Below are 21,393 nucleotides of genomic sequence, written 5' to 3'. Positions count from 1 at the left end.
TATTACTCCACCCTCCTAATTCCTCTCTTCTCCTTTACTATAATTATGGTACATCTATAAGATGTTTTCTGTCTATGAGTCTGTTTCTGTTTTGTAAGTAAGTTCATTTTATATTTTTTTTAGATTCCACATAAAAGTGATATATGATATTTGTCTTTCTCTGACTTCACTAAGTATAATATTCTCTAGGTCCATCCATGTTGCTGCAAATGGCATTATTTCAATTCTTTATGGCTGAGTCGTATTCCATCATATACATATATCACACCTTCTTTATCCATTCATCTGTTGGACACTTAGGTTGCTTCCGTGTCTTGACTATTGTAAATAGTGCTCTCTGGAACATTGAGGTGCATGTGTCTTTTTGAATTAGAGTTTTCGTCTTTTCCAGATATGTTCCCAGGAGTGGGATTGCTGGATCATATGGTAACTCTACTTTTAGGGTTTTTTTTTTGTTTTTTTTTTTTTTGCGGTACGCGGGCCTCTCACTGTTGTGGCCTCTCCTGTTGCGGAGCACAGGCTCCGCGACGCGCAGGCTCAGCGGCCATGGCTCACGGGCCCAGCCGCTCCACGGCATGTGGGATCTTCCCAGACTGGGGCACGAACCCGCGTCCCGTGCATCGGCAGGCAACACTCTCAACCACTGCGCCACCAGGAAAGCCCTATTTTTAGTTTTTAAGGAACCTCCGTGAATTCTGTATACTGTTCTAGCTGCGTATCAATTTCCATCCCCACCAACGTGTAGGAGGGTTCCCTTTTCTCCACAGCCTCTCCAGCATTTATTATTTGTAGACTTTTTGATGATGGCCATGCTGACCCATGTGAAGTGATACCTCATTGTAGTTTGATTTGCATTTTTTCTAATAATCAGTGATGTTGAGTATCTCTTCATATGCCTGTTGACCATCTGTATGACCGTCCTCTTTGGAGAAATGTCCATTTAGGTCTTCTGTCCATTTTTGATTGGTTTTTTTTTTTAGATATTGAGCTGTATGAGCTGCTGTATATTTTGGACATTAAGCCTCTGTTGATCACATCGTTTGCAAATATTTTCTCCCAGTCCGTAGGTTGTCTTTTGTGTCTTGTTTATGGCTTCTTTTGCTGTGCAAAAGCTTGTAAGTTTGATTAGGTCCTATTGTTTATTTTTGCTTTTATTCTTTTGCCTTGGAAGACTGACCTAAGAAAACACTGCTTCTGTGGATGTCTTTTCACTCTCTTGATAGCATTCTTTGATCCAAAAAAGTTTTAATTGATGAAGTCCAGCTTATCTGTTTTTTTTTTTGCCTGGTTTTGATGTATATGCAAGAAATCATTGCCAAATCTAACATCATGAAGCTTTTCCCCCTGGTTTTCTTCTAAGAGTTTTATAGTTTTAGTTCTAGTACATTTAGAGTCTTTGAGTCATTTTAAGCTAATTTTGTGTATAGTGTAAGGAAAGGGTCCAACTATTCTTTCCCATGTGGATATCCAGTTTTCCCAGCACCATTTGTTGAAAAGACGGTCTTTTCTCCATTGAATGGTCTTGGCACTCTTGTCAAAACTCAGCTGAACCGTATATGTGAAGATTTATTTATGAGCTCTCTGTTCTGTTCCATTGGTCAATCTGTCTGTCCTTGTGGCAGTAGCACACTGTTTTAATGTGGCTTTGTAGCAAGTTTTGAAATCAGGATGTGTGAGCTCTCCAACTTTGTTCTTTTTCAAGGTTGTTTTGGAAGTTTAGGGTCCCTTGAGATCTCATGTGACTTATAGGATGGGCTTTTCTATTCTACATGAAACATCATTGGGATTTTGATAGGGATGGCTTTGAATTGTAGATTGTTTTGGGTATTGACATCTTAACAGTATTAAATCTTCTGGTTCATGAACATGGGAGATCTTTCCATTTATTTTGTTTTCCTTAATTTCAGCAGTGTTGTGTAGTGTACAAGTGTACAAGTCTGTTGCGTCCTCGGTTATGTTTATTCCTGAGTATATTCTTCTTTATATTCTGTTGTAAAATGAATTGTTAATTTCCTTTTCGGACTGTTCATTGTTAGTGTGTAGAAATGCATCTGATTTTTTGTTGTGTTCATTTTGCATCCTACATCTCTGCTGAATTCGTTTATTAGACCTACTAGTATTTTTGTGGCATCTTTACCTATAAGATCATGTCATCTGCAAAAAGAGATCATTTTCCAACTTCTTGTAAATTTGGATGGCTTTTATATCTTTCTTTTTTTTTGCCTATTTACTCTGGCTAGAACTGACAATGATATATTAAATAGCAATGGCAAAATCTCACATCCTTTTCTTGCTACCGTTCTTAGAAGAAAAGCTGTCAGTCTATCATCGAATGTAATGTTAGCTGTGAGTTTTTCTTATATAGCCTTTATTATGTTGATGTAGTTTCCCTCAATTCCTAATTTGAGTGTTTTTATCCTGAAAGGTGTTGAGAACGTCACATCCTTTTTCTCTATCATTTGAAAGGACCCTGTGGGGGGATTTTACTTGTTTCTGTTAATGTGGTGTATAACATTAATTGATATTCATATGTTGAAGCTTCCTTCATTCCAGGGAATAAATCCCACTTGACATGATGTGGTATTCTTTCACTATACTGCTGATTCAATTTAGTAGTATTTTATTGAGGATTTTGCATTAATACTTGTAAGAGACATTAATCTATAGTTTTCTTATAGTGTTTTCATATGGCTTTGGTATGAGGGCAATGCTGGTCTCATAGAATAAGTTAGGAAATGTCTTCTCTGGCTCTTCAGGTTTTTTGGAAGAGTTTGAGGAGGATTGGTGTTAATTCTTCATAACAATTTTTGGTGAAGCCATCTAGTCCAGGGCTTTTCTTTTTGGGGAAGCTTTTGATTACTGATTCAATCTTCTTACTTTTTTTTGGTCTGCTCAGATTTTCTGTTTCTTCATGATTCAGTGTTGTGTAGGTGGTGTGTTTCTAGGAATTCGTCCATTTCGTCTAGCTTATCCAATTTCTTGGCATACAGTTATTCACAGCACTGTTTTCAAATATTTTTTGTCTGTAAAATTGATCATCCTATGCCTACTTTATTTTTGATTTTAGTAAGTTGGCTCTTCTCTTGTTTTCCTAGATAGTGTAGCTGAAAGTGGTCAATTTTGATCTTCTCAAAGAACCACCTTTTGGTTTCTTTGATTTTTCTCTACTTTATCCTATTTATATACTTATTTCCACTCTAATCTTACTACTCCTTCCTTCTGCATATTTGGGTTTAGTTTGTTCTTTTCCGGTTCCCTAAGTGTAAAGTTAGGTTGTTGGTTTGCCATGCCTTTTTTAATGTGTTTAACAGTTGTATATTTCTCTTTTAGCTCTGCTTTCACTGCATCCCATAAATTTTGATACTTTGTTTTTCCATTTTCGTTTGTCTCAAGATATTCTCCTTCTGTTTTTTTTTTCTTTGATCCATTTGTGTTTAGTAGTATGTTATTTAATTTCCACATATTTGTGAATTTTCCAGTTTCCTTCTATTATTGATTTCTAGTTTTATTCCATTGTGATCAGAAAAGATACTTTGTATGCTTCAGTCTTTTAAAATGTATTAAGAGTTCTTTTTGCCCTAATATGTGGTCTAACATGGAGAGTGCTCCATGTATGCTTGAGGAAGATGTGTATTGTCTGTCATTGGGTGAAGTGGGTTTTTTTTGGTTTTTTTTGGTTTTTTGCAGTACGCGGGCCTCTCACTGTTGTGGCCTCTCCCGTTGCGGAGCACAGGCTCCGGACGCACAGGCTCAGCGGCCATGGCTCACGGGCCCAAGCCGCTCCGCGGCATGTGGGATTTTTCCTGGACCAGGGCATGAACCCAAGTTCCCCTGCATCGGCAGGTGGACTCTCAACCACTGCGCCACCAGGGAAGCAGTGGAGTGTTTGTATGTTAGGTCCGGTTGGTCTACAATGTTGTTTAAGTAGTCTGGTTTACTTACTGATATTCTGTATGGTTTTCTGTCCACAGTTGGAAGTGTAGGATATTGAAGTCTCCCACCTATACTTACAGAGCTCTCTCTTTCTCCTTTATTACATCAACGTTTGCATCATATATTTTGGGCCTCTGATGTTTGGTACATATGTATTTATAATTGTTTTATTGGTGAATTGACCCTTTTATCAGTCTATAATGTCCTTGTTTGTCTTGTAACGGTTTTTGACTTAGTGTCTATTTTGCCTGAAATAGCATAGCCACCCTAGCTCTCTTTCGGTTACTATTTGCATAGAATATCTCTTTCCATCCATTCACTTTCACCTCTCTTTGTCTTTAGATCTAAAATGAGGTCTCTTATAGACCTAACTATATGCTGTCATTAAAAAAAAAACCAGGCTTCTCTGGTGGTGCAGTGGTTAAGAATCCACCTGCCAATGCAGGAGACACTGGTTCGAGCCCTGGTCCGGGAGGATCCCACATGGCGTGGAGCAGCTAAGCCCATATACCACAACTACTGAGCCTGTGCTCTAGAGCCACGAGCCACAACTGCTGAGCCTGCGTGCTGCAGATACTGAAGCCCGGGCCCCTGGAGCCCGTGCTCTGCAACAAGAGAAGCCACGGTTATGAGAAGCCCGTGCACCACAACGAAGAGTAGCCCCACTCACCACAACTAGAGAGAGTCCACGTACAGCAACGAAGAACCAACGCAGACGAAAATAAATTTAAAAAAACAACTCACTTTCTTCCACTCTCTGCCTTTTAAAAAAATTTTATTTTTATTTTTGGCTGCGTTAGGGCTTCGTTGCTGCACATGGGCTTTCTCTAGTTGCGGTGAGCGGGGCTTATTCTTCTTTGTGGTGTGCAGGCTTCTATATATGTCTAATAGCTTTTTTTGACATTCATTTTCCTCTATTACTACCTTCTTTTCTGTTTATTTGATTTTTTTTTTGGTGGTGACACATTTTGATTCCCTTCTCATTTCTTTTTTGCATATTCTATAGTTAGTTTTTTGTGTGGTTATCATGGGGCATTACAAATAACATCCTCACATCTATTTTGAATTGAAGCCAGCACAACTGAATTGCATACAAAACCTCTACTTTACATTTCCACCCTTCTTTATGTTTTGTTGTCACAGTTGCATCTTTATACGTTGTGTATCCATTGACATAGCTTTATAATCATTTTATGTATTCTGTAAATGCTTGTGGAAAATATAGAGGAGTCATAAACCAAAATTACAATAATAATACATTTTGTATTTGCCCATGTATTTATCTTTTCCAGAGATGTTGATCTCTTTCATTTTAACCTGAAGGAGTCCCTTTTGCAAAAAACCCCAAACGATCTGATTTAAAAATGAACAGAGGGACTGAATAGACATTTTCCAACGAAGACATACACCTGGCCAATGGGTACCTGAAAGGTGCTCAACGTCACTAATCATCAGGAAAATGCAAAATGAAAACCACAATGAGATATCATCTCATACCTGTTAGTATGGCTATTCTTGAAATACAGGAGATAACAAATGGTAGCAAAGATGTGGAGAAATGCAAACCCTTGTGTATTGTTGAGTATGTAAATTGCTGCAGCCACTATGGAAAACATATGGAGGTTCTTCAAAAATTAAGAATCCACTAATTCTAATTCTGGGTATTTATTCGAAGAAAATAACACACTAATTCGAAAAGATATATGCACCCCTGTGATCAATGCAGCATTATTTACAATAGCCAAGATAAGGAAACAACCTAAGAGTCCATCAATGGATGAATGTTTAAAGAGATGTGGGGTGTGTGGGTGTGTGTACACACACACACACACACACACACACACATAGATGTCTTTGTATGCAATGGAATATCACACAGCCATTAAAAAGAAGGGGAATCCTGTCAGGCCCTAGGATGTGGAGAACAGATTGGTGGCTGCTAGAGGTGGAGACAGGGGTGGACGAGGTGGGTGAAAGGAGGCAGGAGGTGCCGCCTCCCAGTTACAAAATAAGTGTGTCGTGAGGGTGCGGCGCAGAGCGTGCGGCCGCAGTTACTAGCATGGTGTCACGTATTTGAGAGCCACTAAGAGAGCAGGTCTTGAACGTCCTTGTCACGAGAGAACTCTGTAACTGTGGTGGTGGATGGCAGCTGGACATTTTGCAGTATATGCAATTATCAGTTCATAATGCTGTACGCTGAAATTAGCACAATGTCATATGTCAACATACCTCAGTTTTTTAAAATAAAATTTTTTAAGTTAAAATTGTTTTGAAAAAGAGAATTGGGCATTTGCAAAAACAAGCCACCTCTCCCAGTCTTTGCAGACTGTTTGCCTGTGCAGCTGAGTTTTTGGATCAGCCTGGGTGAAGGCTTAAGGTACTTTGAGGTCTTCTCTGACATGTATCTTGCATGAGTGTGGCTTGTTTGACTCCTTTGTATTCTTAGCTCTTTACAATGTCTTAATTTCCTAAAGCATCTCACCCCAGCTTCTCCTTTGAGCCTCAGGCGGGCTGTTGTGTGTCTGTATCTGTGGTCTCTGCTGCCAGAGCACCTGTAGCTGTTAGTCTCTCTGCAGCCTTCCCAGCCCACTTTCTCTTGCTGCCTGAGTTCCACATTAGGTAAAACAGCTCTCCAGGCAGCCTCCAGACAAATGAGGACGTTGCGAATAAGGTTTGCTGCGGCCCCTTTCGGAGGGAAAGTGTTGGGAACTGCGCTGCTGTCTCCAGACCAGGACTGCACCACGCTGAGCAGGGGTCTGGGCGGGGTGAAGAAATGAAATTTCCTACTGATTTGACTGTGGGTTTCTCTCAGTTGCACATTTGCTTCATTGCTGTATACCTTTGTCCACTTCCCAGAGTCCTATAGATTGTTTTAACCAGTCTTTGGCTCTCATTTGAAATCTCCATTGGGGAACGAGGGCTTAGAGTTTCCTAGTCTGCCATTTTGCTGACATCACTCCCTGGGCATGATTTTTTTAGGAATCATCTGGAACTTATCAAAATGACCACTTACCCCTAAAAAAATGATTTCATAAAGTATATATATAATTACTAAAAGTTTTTTGGAATACTTCTTCACCTTCAGAGCCTTGTCACATTCTTATTACTCTTCAGTGTGGCAAACTCTCCTTTTTTGAGGCCAGATTTGATTTTAAGGAAATCGTTTTATTTGATGAATAAGCAAGTTAGACACTATAATTTTTGGTCAAAATATCTTAATTTCCATAATAATTAATTCCACTGTAGACAGAAAATTTTGAGAAGTGAGGCACAAATAATGTAGAAATAACATCTGTGAGCTTCGTAAGTGATTACTTTGAAGATTATAGTTAATCGCTACCTAAGTTTTGGTTTGGTGAAGTCTATTTTAAAGTCTCATTATTTTTTATATAAATTTATTTATTTTAATTTTTGGCTGTGTTGGGTCTTCATTGTTCCGCGCGGGCGTTCTCCAGTTGTGGCGAGCGGGGGCTACTCTTTATTGTGGTGTGCGGGCTTCTCATTGCGGTGGCTTCTCTTGTTGTGGAGCATGGGCTCTAGGTGCAGATGCTCAGTAGTTGTGGCACACGGGCTTAGTTGCTCTGTGGCATGTGGGATCTTCCCAGAACAGGGATCGAAGCCATGTCCCTGCGTTGGCAGGCGGATTCTCTTTTTTTTTTTTTTTTTTTTGCGGTACGCGGGCTTCTCACTGTTGTGGCCTCTCCCGTTGCGCAGCACAGGCTCTGGACGCGCAGGCACAGCAGCCATGGCTCACGGGCCTAGCCGCTCCGTGGCATGCAGGATCTTCCCAGACCAGGGCATGAACCCATGTCCCGTGCATCGGCAGGCGGACTCTGAACCACTGCGCCACCAGGGAAGCCCAGTAGGCGGATTCTTAACCACTGTGCCACCAGGGAAGTCCTGAAGTCTCATTTTAAATTCATGTAATATGTATCTGCTTATGAAATTCTAAAATGTCTAGGTAGGTCCTTGTGAGAAATGAGTACAGATATGTCTTTGTAATGGCACAAGTGACTGCAAGATAGCCAGGAGTTCTCTCTTACTTTTAAAAGTGATAGAATCGTCTAGTGTCTGTCATACCTCTGCAGTTCTGTGACAGCTGTATCTGTGACATGATAACTGTATCCTTCTACAAAATTACCTTTTTCTAGTTATACGTATGTAGCTTTCAACTATAATAGATTTCTGGGCTTCCCTGGTGACACAGTGGTTAAAAATCCTCCTGCCAATGCAGGGGACACGGGTTCGAGCCCTGGTCCGGGAAGATCCCACATGCCGCAGAGCAACTAAGCCCGTGTGCCACAACTACTGAGGCTGCACTCTAGAGCCCATGAGCCACAACTACTGAAGCCCATCCACCTAGAGCCCGTGCTCCGCAACAAGAGAAGCCACCACAATGAGAAGCCTGTGCACTGCAACGAAGAGTAGCCCCCGCTCACCACAACTAGAGAAAGCCCGCGCACAGCAACGAAGACCCAACGCAGCCAAAAATTAATTAATTAATTAATTTAAAACTGTAATAGATTTCAGTTCAGTTGAATGCCTCATTAACCATGTTATTTAAGTTCATAAAGTAGTGAATTTACCTTTTCAATACTGTTGAGTTACTTTAAATTTACTTTCATAAAAATGTTTATGAAATACTGAAAAATAACTTTATCTTAAATGAAGGAAAAAGAACCTGTGTGAAGAGGTAGTAAGAAATACGGATGATTACTTATCAAATATAATAACGGCTAAAAGATATATTGAAGTGAAAAAAAATGATTTGGATGCAGCTATGAAGATAGCAAGAGAATTAAAATCCACACCTTCTCTAAGAATATACTGTGACCTGAATCAGGTAGTTTTAACAATTCATAATGTGAATTATTTCTGTGGTGGCTTATATTACCTACTTTGGAATATAATATTTAAGACTTAAGAAGAATTTATTTTTCAGATTATCCTAATTTGCATTGGCATCAATTTAGAATTCTTAGGTGTTTGAATTCTAAGATAAACATTAATAAACTTGTTTGGCCTTTTATTATTATTTACCACTTAGGGAAATGGTGCAGTAAAGTCTTTATAACACACAGTCTGAGAACATGTAGGATGACATTGAGTCGAAAGTTGTTTCTAGGACAGTTGAGTAAAAAATGAGGACAAGTAAGAGTAGCAAAGTAAATAGGACTATTTTCTTTTTATAAACAGTTAGGTATGACTGTCAACTCTTGACTTAGAAACTTATCAAGATGCCATTTAGGTTTTTCTCCCAGCCCCCCCAGCTGTGCACCTCAGGAGACAAGGTGATTCAACTCTGCCCTGTCATCTAATCATGTGCCTAGAATTAGGCAGCAGTAGAAACATGTTTCTTATGAGATCGTTTGGCAGGATGGGGTTAACCATTGATCCTCTTTGCTGATTTCTGTCTTGCTCCCTTGGGGTGTAGATCCTACTCTGTTGTCTTTGAATCTTCAGGGCATCATTACCCATAGATGATCAGATATTTGGATTGAACTGAAATATAAAATAGAAGCCATTGGTTTACCTGCCTCCAGAGTCTTGAACTTTGAAGGAGAAGAGTTTGCCACCATCTTACTTGACCAGGCCTCCCTCCAGCTGTAGTTCTAAGAATAGTAATAGTTCCTGTGTATTACATGTGAGGCATTAGGAGGTGAAAAAAAGTGAAATTTGGTCTTTACCCTAGTTAGCTGCATTAGGAAGATGGGAAAAAAAAAAAAAGAGAAACGTTTGAGGACAGCAGTGCAGGTGCAGAATGAATCTGATCAGAATTTTCCCTGATCACGTAGCTGTATCCCATGTATTAACTAGTGTCTTTTGTTATCTGTTAATACATATCTTCAAAAGATTTTAAATTTCTTTTGGGGAAAAATTCATAAACTCTTATTTGCATCCCTCCCTTTGCTTGCCTAAAATCAAACCCTGAGCACATTAATTAGTGAAAATACCTAAAGGGTATAGTTTTTTTTCTAAAATCTTACTCTGTTTCAACGGTATTTATAACAAAGCAAAATGCACATGAGTGATACTTCTCTTTTGATTTTAGATTATCTGGACTTTGAAATTAACATTTGAGAGCGAATTGTCACAAGTCAGCTCTCTAAAACTAAGGAACTCTCCCAAGTAAGTAAGTTATAATTCAGGAGAGCGTGGTAATTAAATATAAAAATGTATTAGGCTAGATTTATTAAAATAACAAGCAGTTATAAATTGAAAATTTGGGTCAAAAAATGTTTCCCAAATTAGCAACCAAATTAAAATAAGTGTAATTTGTGATAAATTAGAAAGTTATTTAAATGTTCTGTCTTTCAGAGTTTTTAATGTTAGCAACTAATTTTATTAGGGAAAGTAATAAACTTGTATTAGAACATTTTTTAATGCTAAGTATTTAATTTTAGGTTGAATATGAATTGCAGTGAGATCATCTGTATGTTCAACAATATGGGAAAGATTGAATTTGAGGATTCAAGAAAGTAAGTATGAGAATGGCAATATGCTATTAGTGTCTGACATGGTGTAAGGGACAGAAAATATTATTTGAGACAGAAAAATTGATGTTCAGTGTAATATTTATGATTCAAAACCTGAAAAATAATATAAAGGGCAAAATGGTTACTATCAGTTAAATTCCACATAAAATATTTAAGAATTAAAAGACGTAGAAGGGGTCAGTATTCAATGATATATATCAGAGTCATCTTTTTTTAAAATAAATTTATTCATTTATTTATTTATTTTTGGCTGCGTTGGGTCTTCGTTGCTGTGTGCGCTCTTTCTCTAGTTGCGGCGAGCGGGGGCTACTCTTTGTTGTGGTGCGCGGGCTTCTCACTGCAGTCACTTCTCTTGTCACGGAGCACAGGCTCTAGGCGCACGGGTTCAGTAGTTGCAGCATGTGGGCTCAGTAGTTGTGGCTCACGGTCTCTAGAGTGCAGGCTCAGTAGTTGTGGTGCAGAGGCTTAGTTGCTCTGCGGCATGTGGGATCTTCCCGGACCAGGGGTCAAAGTTAGTACCTTTTTGTCCCTGTACTTAACAAACATATTGCTGTTATCTTACACCTCATTCTGAGTTAATCTGTCGAATCCGCATTGGCAGGCGGATTCTTAACCACTGCGCCACCAAGGAAGTCCTCCGAGTCATCTTTGAGATTCATTCATTCAGCTGGCATTGAACACTGATGTTGTGCTAGGCACTAACACCCTAGATGCTGAGATTTATGCAGAGAAGTTAAACTAAGTAGACAGTGATACACATAAATAATAAAGTACATAATTGCTATGATAGTAGTTTGTGCAGAATTCAATGGAGATGCAAAGGAAGGAATGATCAGTTCTTGGAGATGTAACGGGTCTTGCAAAGAGGAGATTTTATTTTCCCTCATCCATGAAAAATGAGTAGCAGTTGGAAAGGAAGACAAAAGGGAGGCAGGCATCTTTGCAGAAAGAACTGTATGGGTAGTGAGATCACTTACTACATTCAGGGACCTGCATGTATAATTCCATACGGCAGAGGATACATAGAGGCTGAATCCTAAAGACTTTGTTGTGTAGTGGTATTTGGACTTCATTTCTTAGACCTGTGCTATCCAATATGGTGGCTGCTAACCACGTGTGTTCATTTAAATTTAAGCGTAAATTAATTAAAACTAAATAAAATGAAAAATTCAGTTCTTTGGTTGCAGTAGCCACATTTCAGGTGCTCAGTAGCCATATTTGGTTAGTGGCTGTCAGATAGTGCAGCACAGTTTCATTATTGCAGAAGGTTCTGTTGGACAGCACAGCTGTAAATAATAGAAAGCCACTAAAAGATTTTTAGCATGAAAGTAAAAATAATTAGGTTACACTTGTAGAAGATAACTCTAGTGACCATAGAGGGTTCTTGGGAAGAATATGAGGCCGGAGGCTGAAGGATGGGTTAGGCTGTTATATAAATAGTCTCAGCAAATGATGAGAAACCAAACGTAGGTAGTAGCACTAGAGAGGAACAGATAATGACAAATGCTGAATAGGGAAAAGTGGTGTAACTTAGTAACTGTTCGGGTGTGGGGAATGAGGAAAAGGGAAGCATCCTCAGTGATTTATAGGTCTATATTTGGTGATGAATTGTGGTATTATTCACCAAGTTTGGAAATACAGGAAGAAAAGAAGTTGGGAGGGAGAAGATAGTGGGATATGTTGACTTACTGTTGTTTACTAGGTATCTCGGGAGAAATGTCGAGGGAAGTGAGCTGTATGTGCTGAAACTTAACAGGAGGTTCTGAATTTCATTCTTGGTTTAGGAGTAGTCAGAATGTAAATGGTTTAGAAACCCCCAAAAGAAAATAAGTTTATTCAGTTGTAGGTGGTATGACTCCTAAGGAAATCGTCCCCCAACAAGCATCACGTTCATTATTCTGAGGAAATAATGAGGGTCCAGCCCACAGCCTTACAAGCTCAGAAACAGACATGAGCAGATCTTACTCTAAGCCGGGTAAACTCATGTAAGCCAAGTTCAGAACACTGACATATAGTCAGAATGCCAGTTTATTAACTTAAGGGGCAAATATAATTGACACAGGGACTAGAATACTTACGTTGGCATTCTTTTCCAATATCCAGACAGACACAAGAAGCCAAATCATCAGAAGTTGCTTTGTTGAGGTGTTTTCCGAATAAAGGGAATAAGGTTTATCGAATAGCTGAACAGTGTTGGTCCTGGACAGCCCGTTACATTCCTTTCCCCCCAGGGAAGACCTTGCCAGAGGCCTCAAGTACAGTCCTTTGGCTCAGCTCATCTTTCCCACATGTGGAGCCCTGGCCTCTATTTGCCTCTGTGACTTGACTTTTTGCACTTTCGTGGATGATCATCCTTTCCAGGCAGTACGTTCTTCTAGATATTTTCATAACTTGAATATGGTTACTATCAAATATTTTTAATACCAAAGGGTATATTGTCTCTTTAAGAGTCTGTATTGATCTTGCCTTGGTTTTAAATTTAACTCAGAAGGCTTTTAAATTTCTTCCTAGTTTTTAGGGAAAGTATCGCTGTAGCCTGCCTCTACTGATGATGGGTGGTAATTAAAGAATGGGTTTGCCCAGTGAGAGCAAGTATTGAAGTGCGTCAAGGACAGTGCCCTGGAAAAAATATTAAATTTTAAGACAGGGAAAGGGTAATCTGCAAAAAAACAAAACAAAACCAAGAAGGGGTAGGAGAGAGTGGTGGTCTACAACTAAGAGGAGAAGTCTGTGAGACAGGTTGATTGGCGGCATTAAATGTCTCAGTAAAGCCAGACAAGAGTTACTATAAAAAGAAATGTTTTAGATTACAGAGTTGTCAACCTATATGAATCCTCAGAAGGTGTTTGGACTTTTAGTCAGTGTGTATTAAGAGACGGGTAAGTTAGGTCTGCTGAATCCAGTTGGCTTTTTAGGTTCTTATTTCTGATTTCATTTGGCTTTTTTTTTTTTTTTCCCCAAATTTATTATTTATGTTTGGTTGCGTTGGGTCTTCCTTGCTGCACGTGGGCTTTCTCTAGTTGCGGCGAGCGGGGGCTACTCTTCGTTGCAGTGTGCGGGCTTCTCGTTGCGGTGGCTTCTCTTGTGGAGCACGGGCTCTATGCATGCAGACTTCAGTAGTGGTGGCTCGTGGGCTTAGTTGCTCCTTGGCTGTGGGATCTTCCCGGACCAGGGCTCGAACCTGTCTCCCCTGCATTGGCAGGCAGATTCGTAACCACTGCGCCACCAGGGACGTCCTCATTTGGCTTCTTAAATGGTGATCTGTGAAGAACCTAAATGTGTCATGGGTTAACGAAAATTAAAGCTTTTGAGAATCTCATTTTTTTGATAGAATATCTATACTTTTAGATTTGATAGCCCGTATCTGTGTGGATTTATGAAGAAGATAGAAAAATTTGTAGAATAATGGCTATTGAATAATCATATCCAAAGGATTCAGACTGATGGTGATTTTTGGCCTAGATGGAGGTTTCTAGTAATTTTCTCAGGATTGTACCTCTCACTGCTTCCTACACTTTATTTTTAAGCTAGTGAATTAAAAGAAGAAATAATCTTAGCATAGTTTAAAATCAAACACCTAAGCCAAATTAAAATTTGGATAATTGAAACTGAAAACCTATATCCACTGTCCTTTTAGGATCAGATCACTGTGATATGACTGTATATCAAGTTCTTTCTTCAGGTTCTCATTGATTTTACCTCTTGTTGACCTTTTAAAACCCTTGGGCTTGCTTGGGAATGGGCAGAAGTTTCGGGATAATGGAAATGTTCTAAAATTAGATTGTGGTTATGGTTACCAACTCTAAATTTAATAAAAATTAATTGGATTTTATAGTGTGTAAATTATAACAATACAGCTGTTTAAAAAAATACCTGTGGGACACCTATACAACTTTAACTCTTTGTATGTGTCACAATACTGTCATGTGGAAAGGGAATGGTTTTAAGGCGGTTATAAAAAAATTATGAAATGATTTAAAGTAGCCTCTGTATTTTTAAACAGATTTGATCCTCAAGAAAGTGAAATGGGACAGAATGTTCAAAAGAAATATAATCATAAAAAGGAATTTTCTTGTAGTGATACATACCCATCACTAGAAAAGAGAAAGGTTGACGTTTCTATCCAAACTAGTGAAGCCCCCCACCAACTCCTTGGCAACGGGAAAGCAGTGATACGCATTTAGAAGCAAAACACTTCCCGCCACAGAGCAAGGTTGTTGCAGTGACCCCCTGCGAAACCCTTGCTGCTCTGCCTCAGGCGGGACCGAGCCCTGACGTGATCATCGAAGAAGTCATAGAAGAAGACCTGGAAAGTGAGTGAAAATAGAAAAGCAAGGAAACAATATATTGTGTCTGGAATTAGAAACGAAGTTAGTACCTTTTTGTCCCTGTACTTAACAAACATATTGCTGTTATCTTACACCTCATTCTGAGTTAATCTGTTGATTCCATGCCCCTACTTTCACATTTTCCAAAGTTAGGATAATTTTTAATGCAATAATATAGCTAAACTCTAATATTTGGTTTAATTAGGGTGTTTGACTTTTTAGTGTTCCACATACAAACCTCTATAAAAGATGAAAATACTATAAATAAATGACAACCATATTAGAAGCAGTCTGATGACTTTGTTCTTAAACTTAAGAACAGCATATCTTAAATCTTTGTTCTGAGATACAGTCCTTTATAAAATGAACAAGCATGAATGTAGTAGCATCTGTTAATAATGTTCGTTAACATTTAAATGTATCATAATTGTTTGATTAGATTTCCAATGTTGGTGTTCACCCCAATACAAAAAAAAGGACATGCTGTTTTCTCTCATTTCCACAATATTATTATTATCTCACATTATCTCAGTGAGTTAAGAGAACTATCAGGACTTGGCCTGCTGATACAAGGGGGTCTTGCCCTTCCAGTCTTTTGCCCATTCAAGTACAGCTTTTTAAACAGTATGTTAAGTATGCCATTGTCAGCATAATAAAACTAAAAACAATTGCCTTTATTTTCTCTCTTGACGAAGCATGCTTCACAGATTATCTTGTGGAGACACCTAGATATCCAAAAGAGCCTCTTCAGAAAAAATCATCTGTTCCTTTTGGATCAAAAGCAGGTATGTTAACAACTCTGAACTTGTTGAAGCAGAGTTAATACATAGTAACTCTTATGGAGAGGGAGGCAGTGAGTAAAATGAATTTTACTAATAACTAAAACTTATTTATTTATTTTTGCCACGCCACACGGCTTGTGAGATCTTAGTTCCCCGACCAGGGATCAAACCCAGGTCCACAGCAGTGGAAGCGCGAGTCCTAACCACTGGCCCTCCAGGGAATTCCTAAAACTTCTTCCTTTTTACTGTTATAAGTTCTGGCTGTTACTGGCAAAAATATTTCTGAAATTTATAACACTTCTCTCAGCTGTCTCCCCAGCTACACATACTTATCTCTTTACCTCATCCTCAGTATGGGTATTATTCTGTGTGATCTGTATTGGATAGGTAAAATGATCTATTTGTTCAGTTTTTATCATCTATCTATACTTCAGTTCCTCCTAGTCTTTGTTCTTTAAACATTTTTACTAGATATACTAGGACACCTACATTGTTCAAAAATTAAATATATATGTATTAAAATACCCTGTGAACCTTTTCCCCTAACCTATTCCCATTCCATTTGTCTCTTCCTCCCTTCCAGTTTCTTTATTCATATTTGAACAAATACACATATATTATTTTTCTAATTCTCATTTTTGGTTGTTTTTGTACACAAAACATAGCATACCATATACACTGCAGTGTTTTTTTAATTCCTTTCTTTTTTCCTTGTTTTTGTTTTTGTTTTGTTTTTGTCTTTTTTTTGGCCACATCACATGGCATGCGGGATCTTAATTCCCCAATCTGGGATCGAACCTGTGCCCCCTGCAGTGGAAGTGTGGAGTCTTAACCACTGGACGGCCAGGGAAGCCCCTTAATTCCTTCCTTAACATTATATTCTGGAGATCTTTTCATATCAGTAGAAACACTTGGCTTAATTACTGCTGTATACAAAAAGTTTCTCACTGTCCTTTATTCTGCCCCACCCTTACTTCCACCAAAACACACATATCTCCCCCTAAATGCTGCTCAGTATGTTGTCTTTCCCAGACTTTTTTTCATACTTCTCCAGCCTGATTTAAGATTCAAAGTGGCTATGAGCTAATTATTAGTTCTTTCAGTTTAGTATAGTTTAAACAGGATTTTGTTTCTATATTAGAAACATCGTTATCAATGGGGTTCTGAGTTCCAATTATGTTTATAAATAAATTCTGAAATTTTGTTGTAATACAGTAGAGTTACAGCATATACCCTGACTTTAGAACCCAACTAACTACTTGAACTTCAGTTCCACTTATTTAACATATTTTGCAAATAAAATAAAAGGTTTGCAGTTCAGGTTGCTAAAGAAATCATTGTGGAAGTGGGATGTGTTTGTTTTATCAGTCTAGTTACTGTTTGGGGTTTGGGTTACCTTTTGTGGGCCCAGGTATTCTAGAGTTTGCAGTGCTACAAGACACATTCTTTCAAAGGATACTGCATTCAGTTTCTGTGAATTCTTTCCTGACTTTTGGCTTATTAATGTGGTTTAAATATTCTCATCCAGGTTCTCCAGAACTAGTTTTTGTAAGCCATGTAATACATCCTTGCCACTTCTACATTCGGAAGTATTCACAAATAAAAGATGCAACAGTATTGGAAAAGAAGGTGAATGAGTTTTGCAGTAAGAGTGTATACCTTGATCCTTCAGACATTTTGGAGCTAGGTAATGAAATACTACTCTAAGTTAAAATATGAAGCTTATTTAAATATTATAATATTGGCCAACCCATATAGACTTCTTGTAATACAGATTTGTGCAAGCATAAAGGTTTTGGAATTATTTAACGTAAGTTCAATTTTATTTAGGTAACTTAGCTAAGTATTAAAATCAACTGTTTTTTTTTTCTGCTCAGAGTTACCTAGTAGTAATATTATTACAGTATACAGTATACATAACTCCAGTATTTTTAATGTCATTTAAAAATGATTTTTAAATATTTTTAGTATCATTTGCCAAGTTTAACTGGAGTCATACTAATTTGGAGCTTGCTTTTTTTAATGTTCTTTTCCATTATGGTTTATCACTGAATATTGAATATAGTTCCCTGTGCTATCCAGTAAGACCTTGTTGTTTATCCATTCTATTTATAATAGTTTGCATCTACCAACCACAAACTCCCACTTCATCAAATACCAAATATGGTATTTGTCTTTCTCTTTTTGACTTCACTTAGTATGATAATCTCTAGTCCATCCATGTTGTTGCAGATGGCATTATTTTGATCTTTTTTATGGCTGAGTAGTATTCCATTGTATATATGTACCACATCTTCTTTATCCATTCATCTGTCACTGGACATAAAATTGACTGTTGAGTGAGATATACACAAAAACTCCATTATGGAGTAAGGTGAGATATTTTTAAAATTACAAAACCCATGATGGGTTATATAATTTGTCCCCTCATCTCCAGAGAAAAGTATTCCTCTGAGTGTTCCTTGTAGTACGACTACCATCCCTTGCTGTCTACATGTGAATGTTGAAGATGTCGTTGAACGCCCGAGTGAGATAGATGCAGGGCAGTGGCATCCATTTCCTAGGGTCACACAGAGGGTAGTTGGTAAATTTAATCAGTCCATCTTAATTCTAAGGCTGTGTGTAATTTGCTGTAATTTAGGCTTTCATTACAAACGTTTTCCTTGTAACACTTGATTAAATTTGATTATACTCTGTAATAAGATGAAGCTATGATTTGTTTGATTTATTAATAGAGCATTTTTCTCCTTCTATTAATATCAATGCCTACATATAACTAATACCAAAAAGTACTATATTGTCTGTTCAGCTTTATATAGTATGGGGTTTTTTTTAATTTTTTGGCTGCATCGGGTCTTGCTTGCGGCACGTGGGACCTTTCATTGCAGTGCGTGGGCTTCTCTAGTTGCAGTGCATGGGCTTCTCTGTAGTTGTAGCATGTGGGTTTTCTCTCTCTAGTTGTGACGCGTGGGTTCCAGGGCATGTGGGCTCCGTTGTTTGTGGCACTCGGGCTCTCTAGTTTGAGGCACGTGGGCTTAGTTGCCCTGCGGCATGTGTTATCCTAGTTCCCCGACCAGGGATTGAACCCACATCCCTTGCATTGGAAGGGGGATTCTTTACCACTGGACCACTGGGGAAATCCCCATAGTAGTTCTTTAAAAGTGTTAACTAACTCTCAGCTCATCTTCGTAGCTTATCAGAATATCAGAAGACTAGAATCATCACATACTTCTGATAAAAATGAATAATAATTTTTAAAGTTAAAAAACAGTGTTTAGGGCCTTCTCTGGTGGCACAGTAGTTAAGAATCCTCCTGCCAGTGCAGGGGACACGGGTTCGAGCCTTGGTCCAGGAAGATCCCACATGTCACAGAGCAGCTAAGCCTGTGCGTCACAACTACTGAGCCTGTGCTCTAGAGCCTGCGAGCCACAAGTGCTGAAGCCTGTGTGCTCTAGAGCCTGCGAGCCACAACTGCTGAAGCCTGTGTGCCTCGAGCCCGTGCTCTGCAACAAGAGAAGCCACCACGGGACTTCCCTGGTGGCGCAGTGGTTAAGAATCCACCTGCCAATGCAGGGGACATGGGTTCGATCCCTGGTCTGGGAAGATCCCACATGCCACGGAGCAACAGCCTGTGTGCCACAACTACTGAGCCTGCATGCCACAAATACTGCAGCCCGCGCACCTAGAGCCCTGCTCTGCAACAAGAGATGCCACCACAATGAGAAGCCCGTGCACCTCAACGAAGAGTAGCCCCCGCTCGCAGCAACTAGAGAAAAGCCCGTGTGCAGCCATGAAGACCCAGCACAGCCAAAAATAAATAAATAGAATAAATTAATTTTAAAAATCGTGTTTAAATTCTGAATATCTAAGGAGGGAAGAGTGTAGTGTTAAACTTAATTTTACGGCTGCAAATAATTCTCTAAATTTAATACATGCACAAAAGAGCTCAGTTTAGATTTAGAAAATGTTCTATGAAAGCCAAAAAGTCATCCTTTAAGTTGTCAAGGATAATTATTATTTCAAGGTAGATATATATGATTTAAATACTCATTTATCGTTTTTCTTTCAATTTTTTTATTTTTGGCTGCGTTGGATCTTTGTTGCTGCATGTGGGCTTTCTCTAGTTGTGGCGAGCAAGAGCTACTCTTCGTTGCGGTGCACAGGCTTCTCATTGTGGTGGCTTCTCTTGTTGCAGAGCACGGGCTCTAGGCGCATGGGCTTCAGTAGTTGTGGCTCACAGGCTCAGCAGTTGTGGCACACGGGCTTAGTTGCTCCGTGGCATGTGGGATCTTCCCAGACCAGGGTTCGAACCCGTCTCCCCTGCATTACCCTGGATTCTTAACCACTGTGCCACCAGGGAAGCCCTTATTTATCTTTCAAGAAATTAATGGTAAGGGAAGAAATGTAATATAACGGTTTAGCAGAGTTTCCTCTTGTTCCCTTTTCCTACCTGTGTTCTTCATTATAAAGAACAACAGATTACTTCAATAGACTTTTATCTCATCTGTTGCAAGAAAGAATAGTTTAATAGCGTATAGTTTAAAACTAAGAATATTGGTTATATGGTATATCAGCATAAGAGAAGGGTTTATGACAATCTCAAGGCCAAAACAGATGTTTTGGTAGAACTTAAAAGGTTGCCCTGATGTGCCTCTCAACTATCCTGTTTTTATTAGCATGTATAGAGGGATTATGCAGCATCTCTCTGTATGTAATCAGTGATCAAGTCTTAACAAGTATATCTCTGATGCTAGATGAGTTTTTAAGAGGTTGGGCTCTAAGACTACCTGGGTTCTCTTCCTACCTCTTCTAAGTAGCCATGTCGCTTCGGCTGGGTTTTCAGCCTCTTTTTGCCTAGTTTCCTCACCTATGGGATGGAAGCATCATCTCCATGGGGTTGTTGTGGGGAGGAGGTGAATTCAAACATAAAATACTGAGAACATTGCTGAGCCTATAGTAAAAATAAAAATTCTTTCTAACTTGATATTTTTTTCTGGTTATTAATTTGTAATTCATCTGATCCCTCCATAAGGAAAGACCATAAGGTCTTCCTCTGCTGCTTGGTCCTTGGTTCATCTTCCCCTTCTCTGAACTCCACTGTGTATCAATTTCTTAATTTTGGCCTTTCACACTCTCCCTTTCTTGGTTTCTTTACTTTCACTCCCCTTTTACCAAGAGAATGTCATTGCTGCTTCCTTTATGCTACTAAAGTATTTTATAGATTTCGGTATATATGTATCTATACTTGCATGTGTGTACATGCACAAGGATAGGTCTTTATTGTTATAAGTACAGTGTATTATAGTCACTTGCCTGTCTCCTTTCCTTTCTTGAGCTTCTTGATAGCAGGACGGTCTTACTCATCTTTGTTATAGTTTATAAAACACAGGTCCTCAGTAAAGGACTGCTGCCTTTGTTTTCTTTGTTTTTACCTCCCCGTCTAGGACATAAGTTTCTGTATAACAGACTGCCAAAATACACTACCTTTTAATCCCTCTCATAGCACTTGACACAGTACTGTATCATCAGTTAATAAATGAATTAAGACTTCTTAGTGGTGGAACTAATGTACATGTTTGTAAATTAGAGCTAATTAGATATTCTTCTTCATAAACATTGATAATGATTTGTCTCCATTATTTAGGTGCAAGAATATTTGTCAACAGTATTGAAAATGGAATGTGGTGTCGAGGAACTATTACTGAATTAATTCCAATAGGAAGTGAAAGTATTAGAAAACCTTGTATTCCAACCAAATTCTCAGTCCACAAAGTTGCACTAATACAAATATTCATGGTAGATTTTGGAAATTCTGAAGTCCTAATTGTTGCAGGGTATGTTATTTTATAATTA

General features: G+C 38.7%; 1 protein-coding gene across 1 annotated transcript in view; it reads left to right on the top strand.

Moving 5' to 3' along the window:
- Window positions 1–21,393, top strand: part of LOC117310973 (RING finger protein 17-like) — an 85,774-nt gene that overhangs the window by 13,459 nt on the left and 50,922 nt on the right. Inside the window, 8 exon segments of the mRNA XM_033850480.2 lie at window positions 8,605–8,776; window positions 9,986–10,062; window positions 10,338–10,412; window positions 14,434–14,569; window positions 14,572–14,743; window positions 15,454–15,543; window positions 17,069–17,227; window positions 21,185–21,374. Of these exon segments, the coding sequence (XP_033706371.1) occupies window positions 8,605–8,776; window positions 9,986–10,062; window positions 10,338–10,412; window positions 14,434–14,569; window positions 14,572–14,743; window positions 15,454–15,543; window positions 17,069–17,227; window positions 21,185–21,374 (1,071 nt within the window).

This window comes from Tursiops truncatus, unplaced genomic scaffold (assembly GCF_011762595.2).
Source record: "Tursiops truncatus isolate mTurTru1 unplaced genomic scaffold, mTurTru1.mat.Y mat_scaffold_83_arrow_ctg1, whole genome shotgun sequence".
Lineage (NCBI taxonomy): Eukaryota > Metazoa > Chordata > Mammalia > Artiodactyla > Delphinidae > Tursiops > Tursiops truncatus.
Note: the sequence above shows the minus strand (reverse complement) of the source record. Positions and strands in the feature narration are given on the sequence as shown.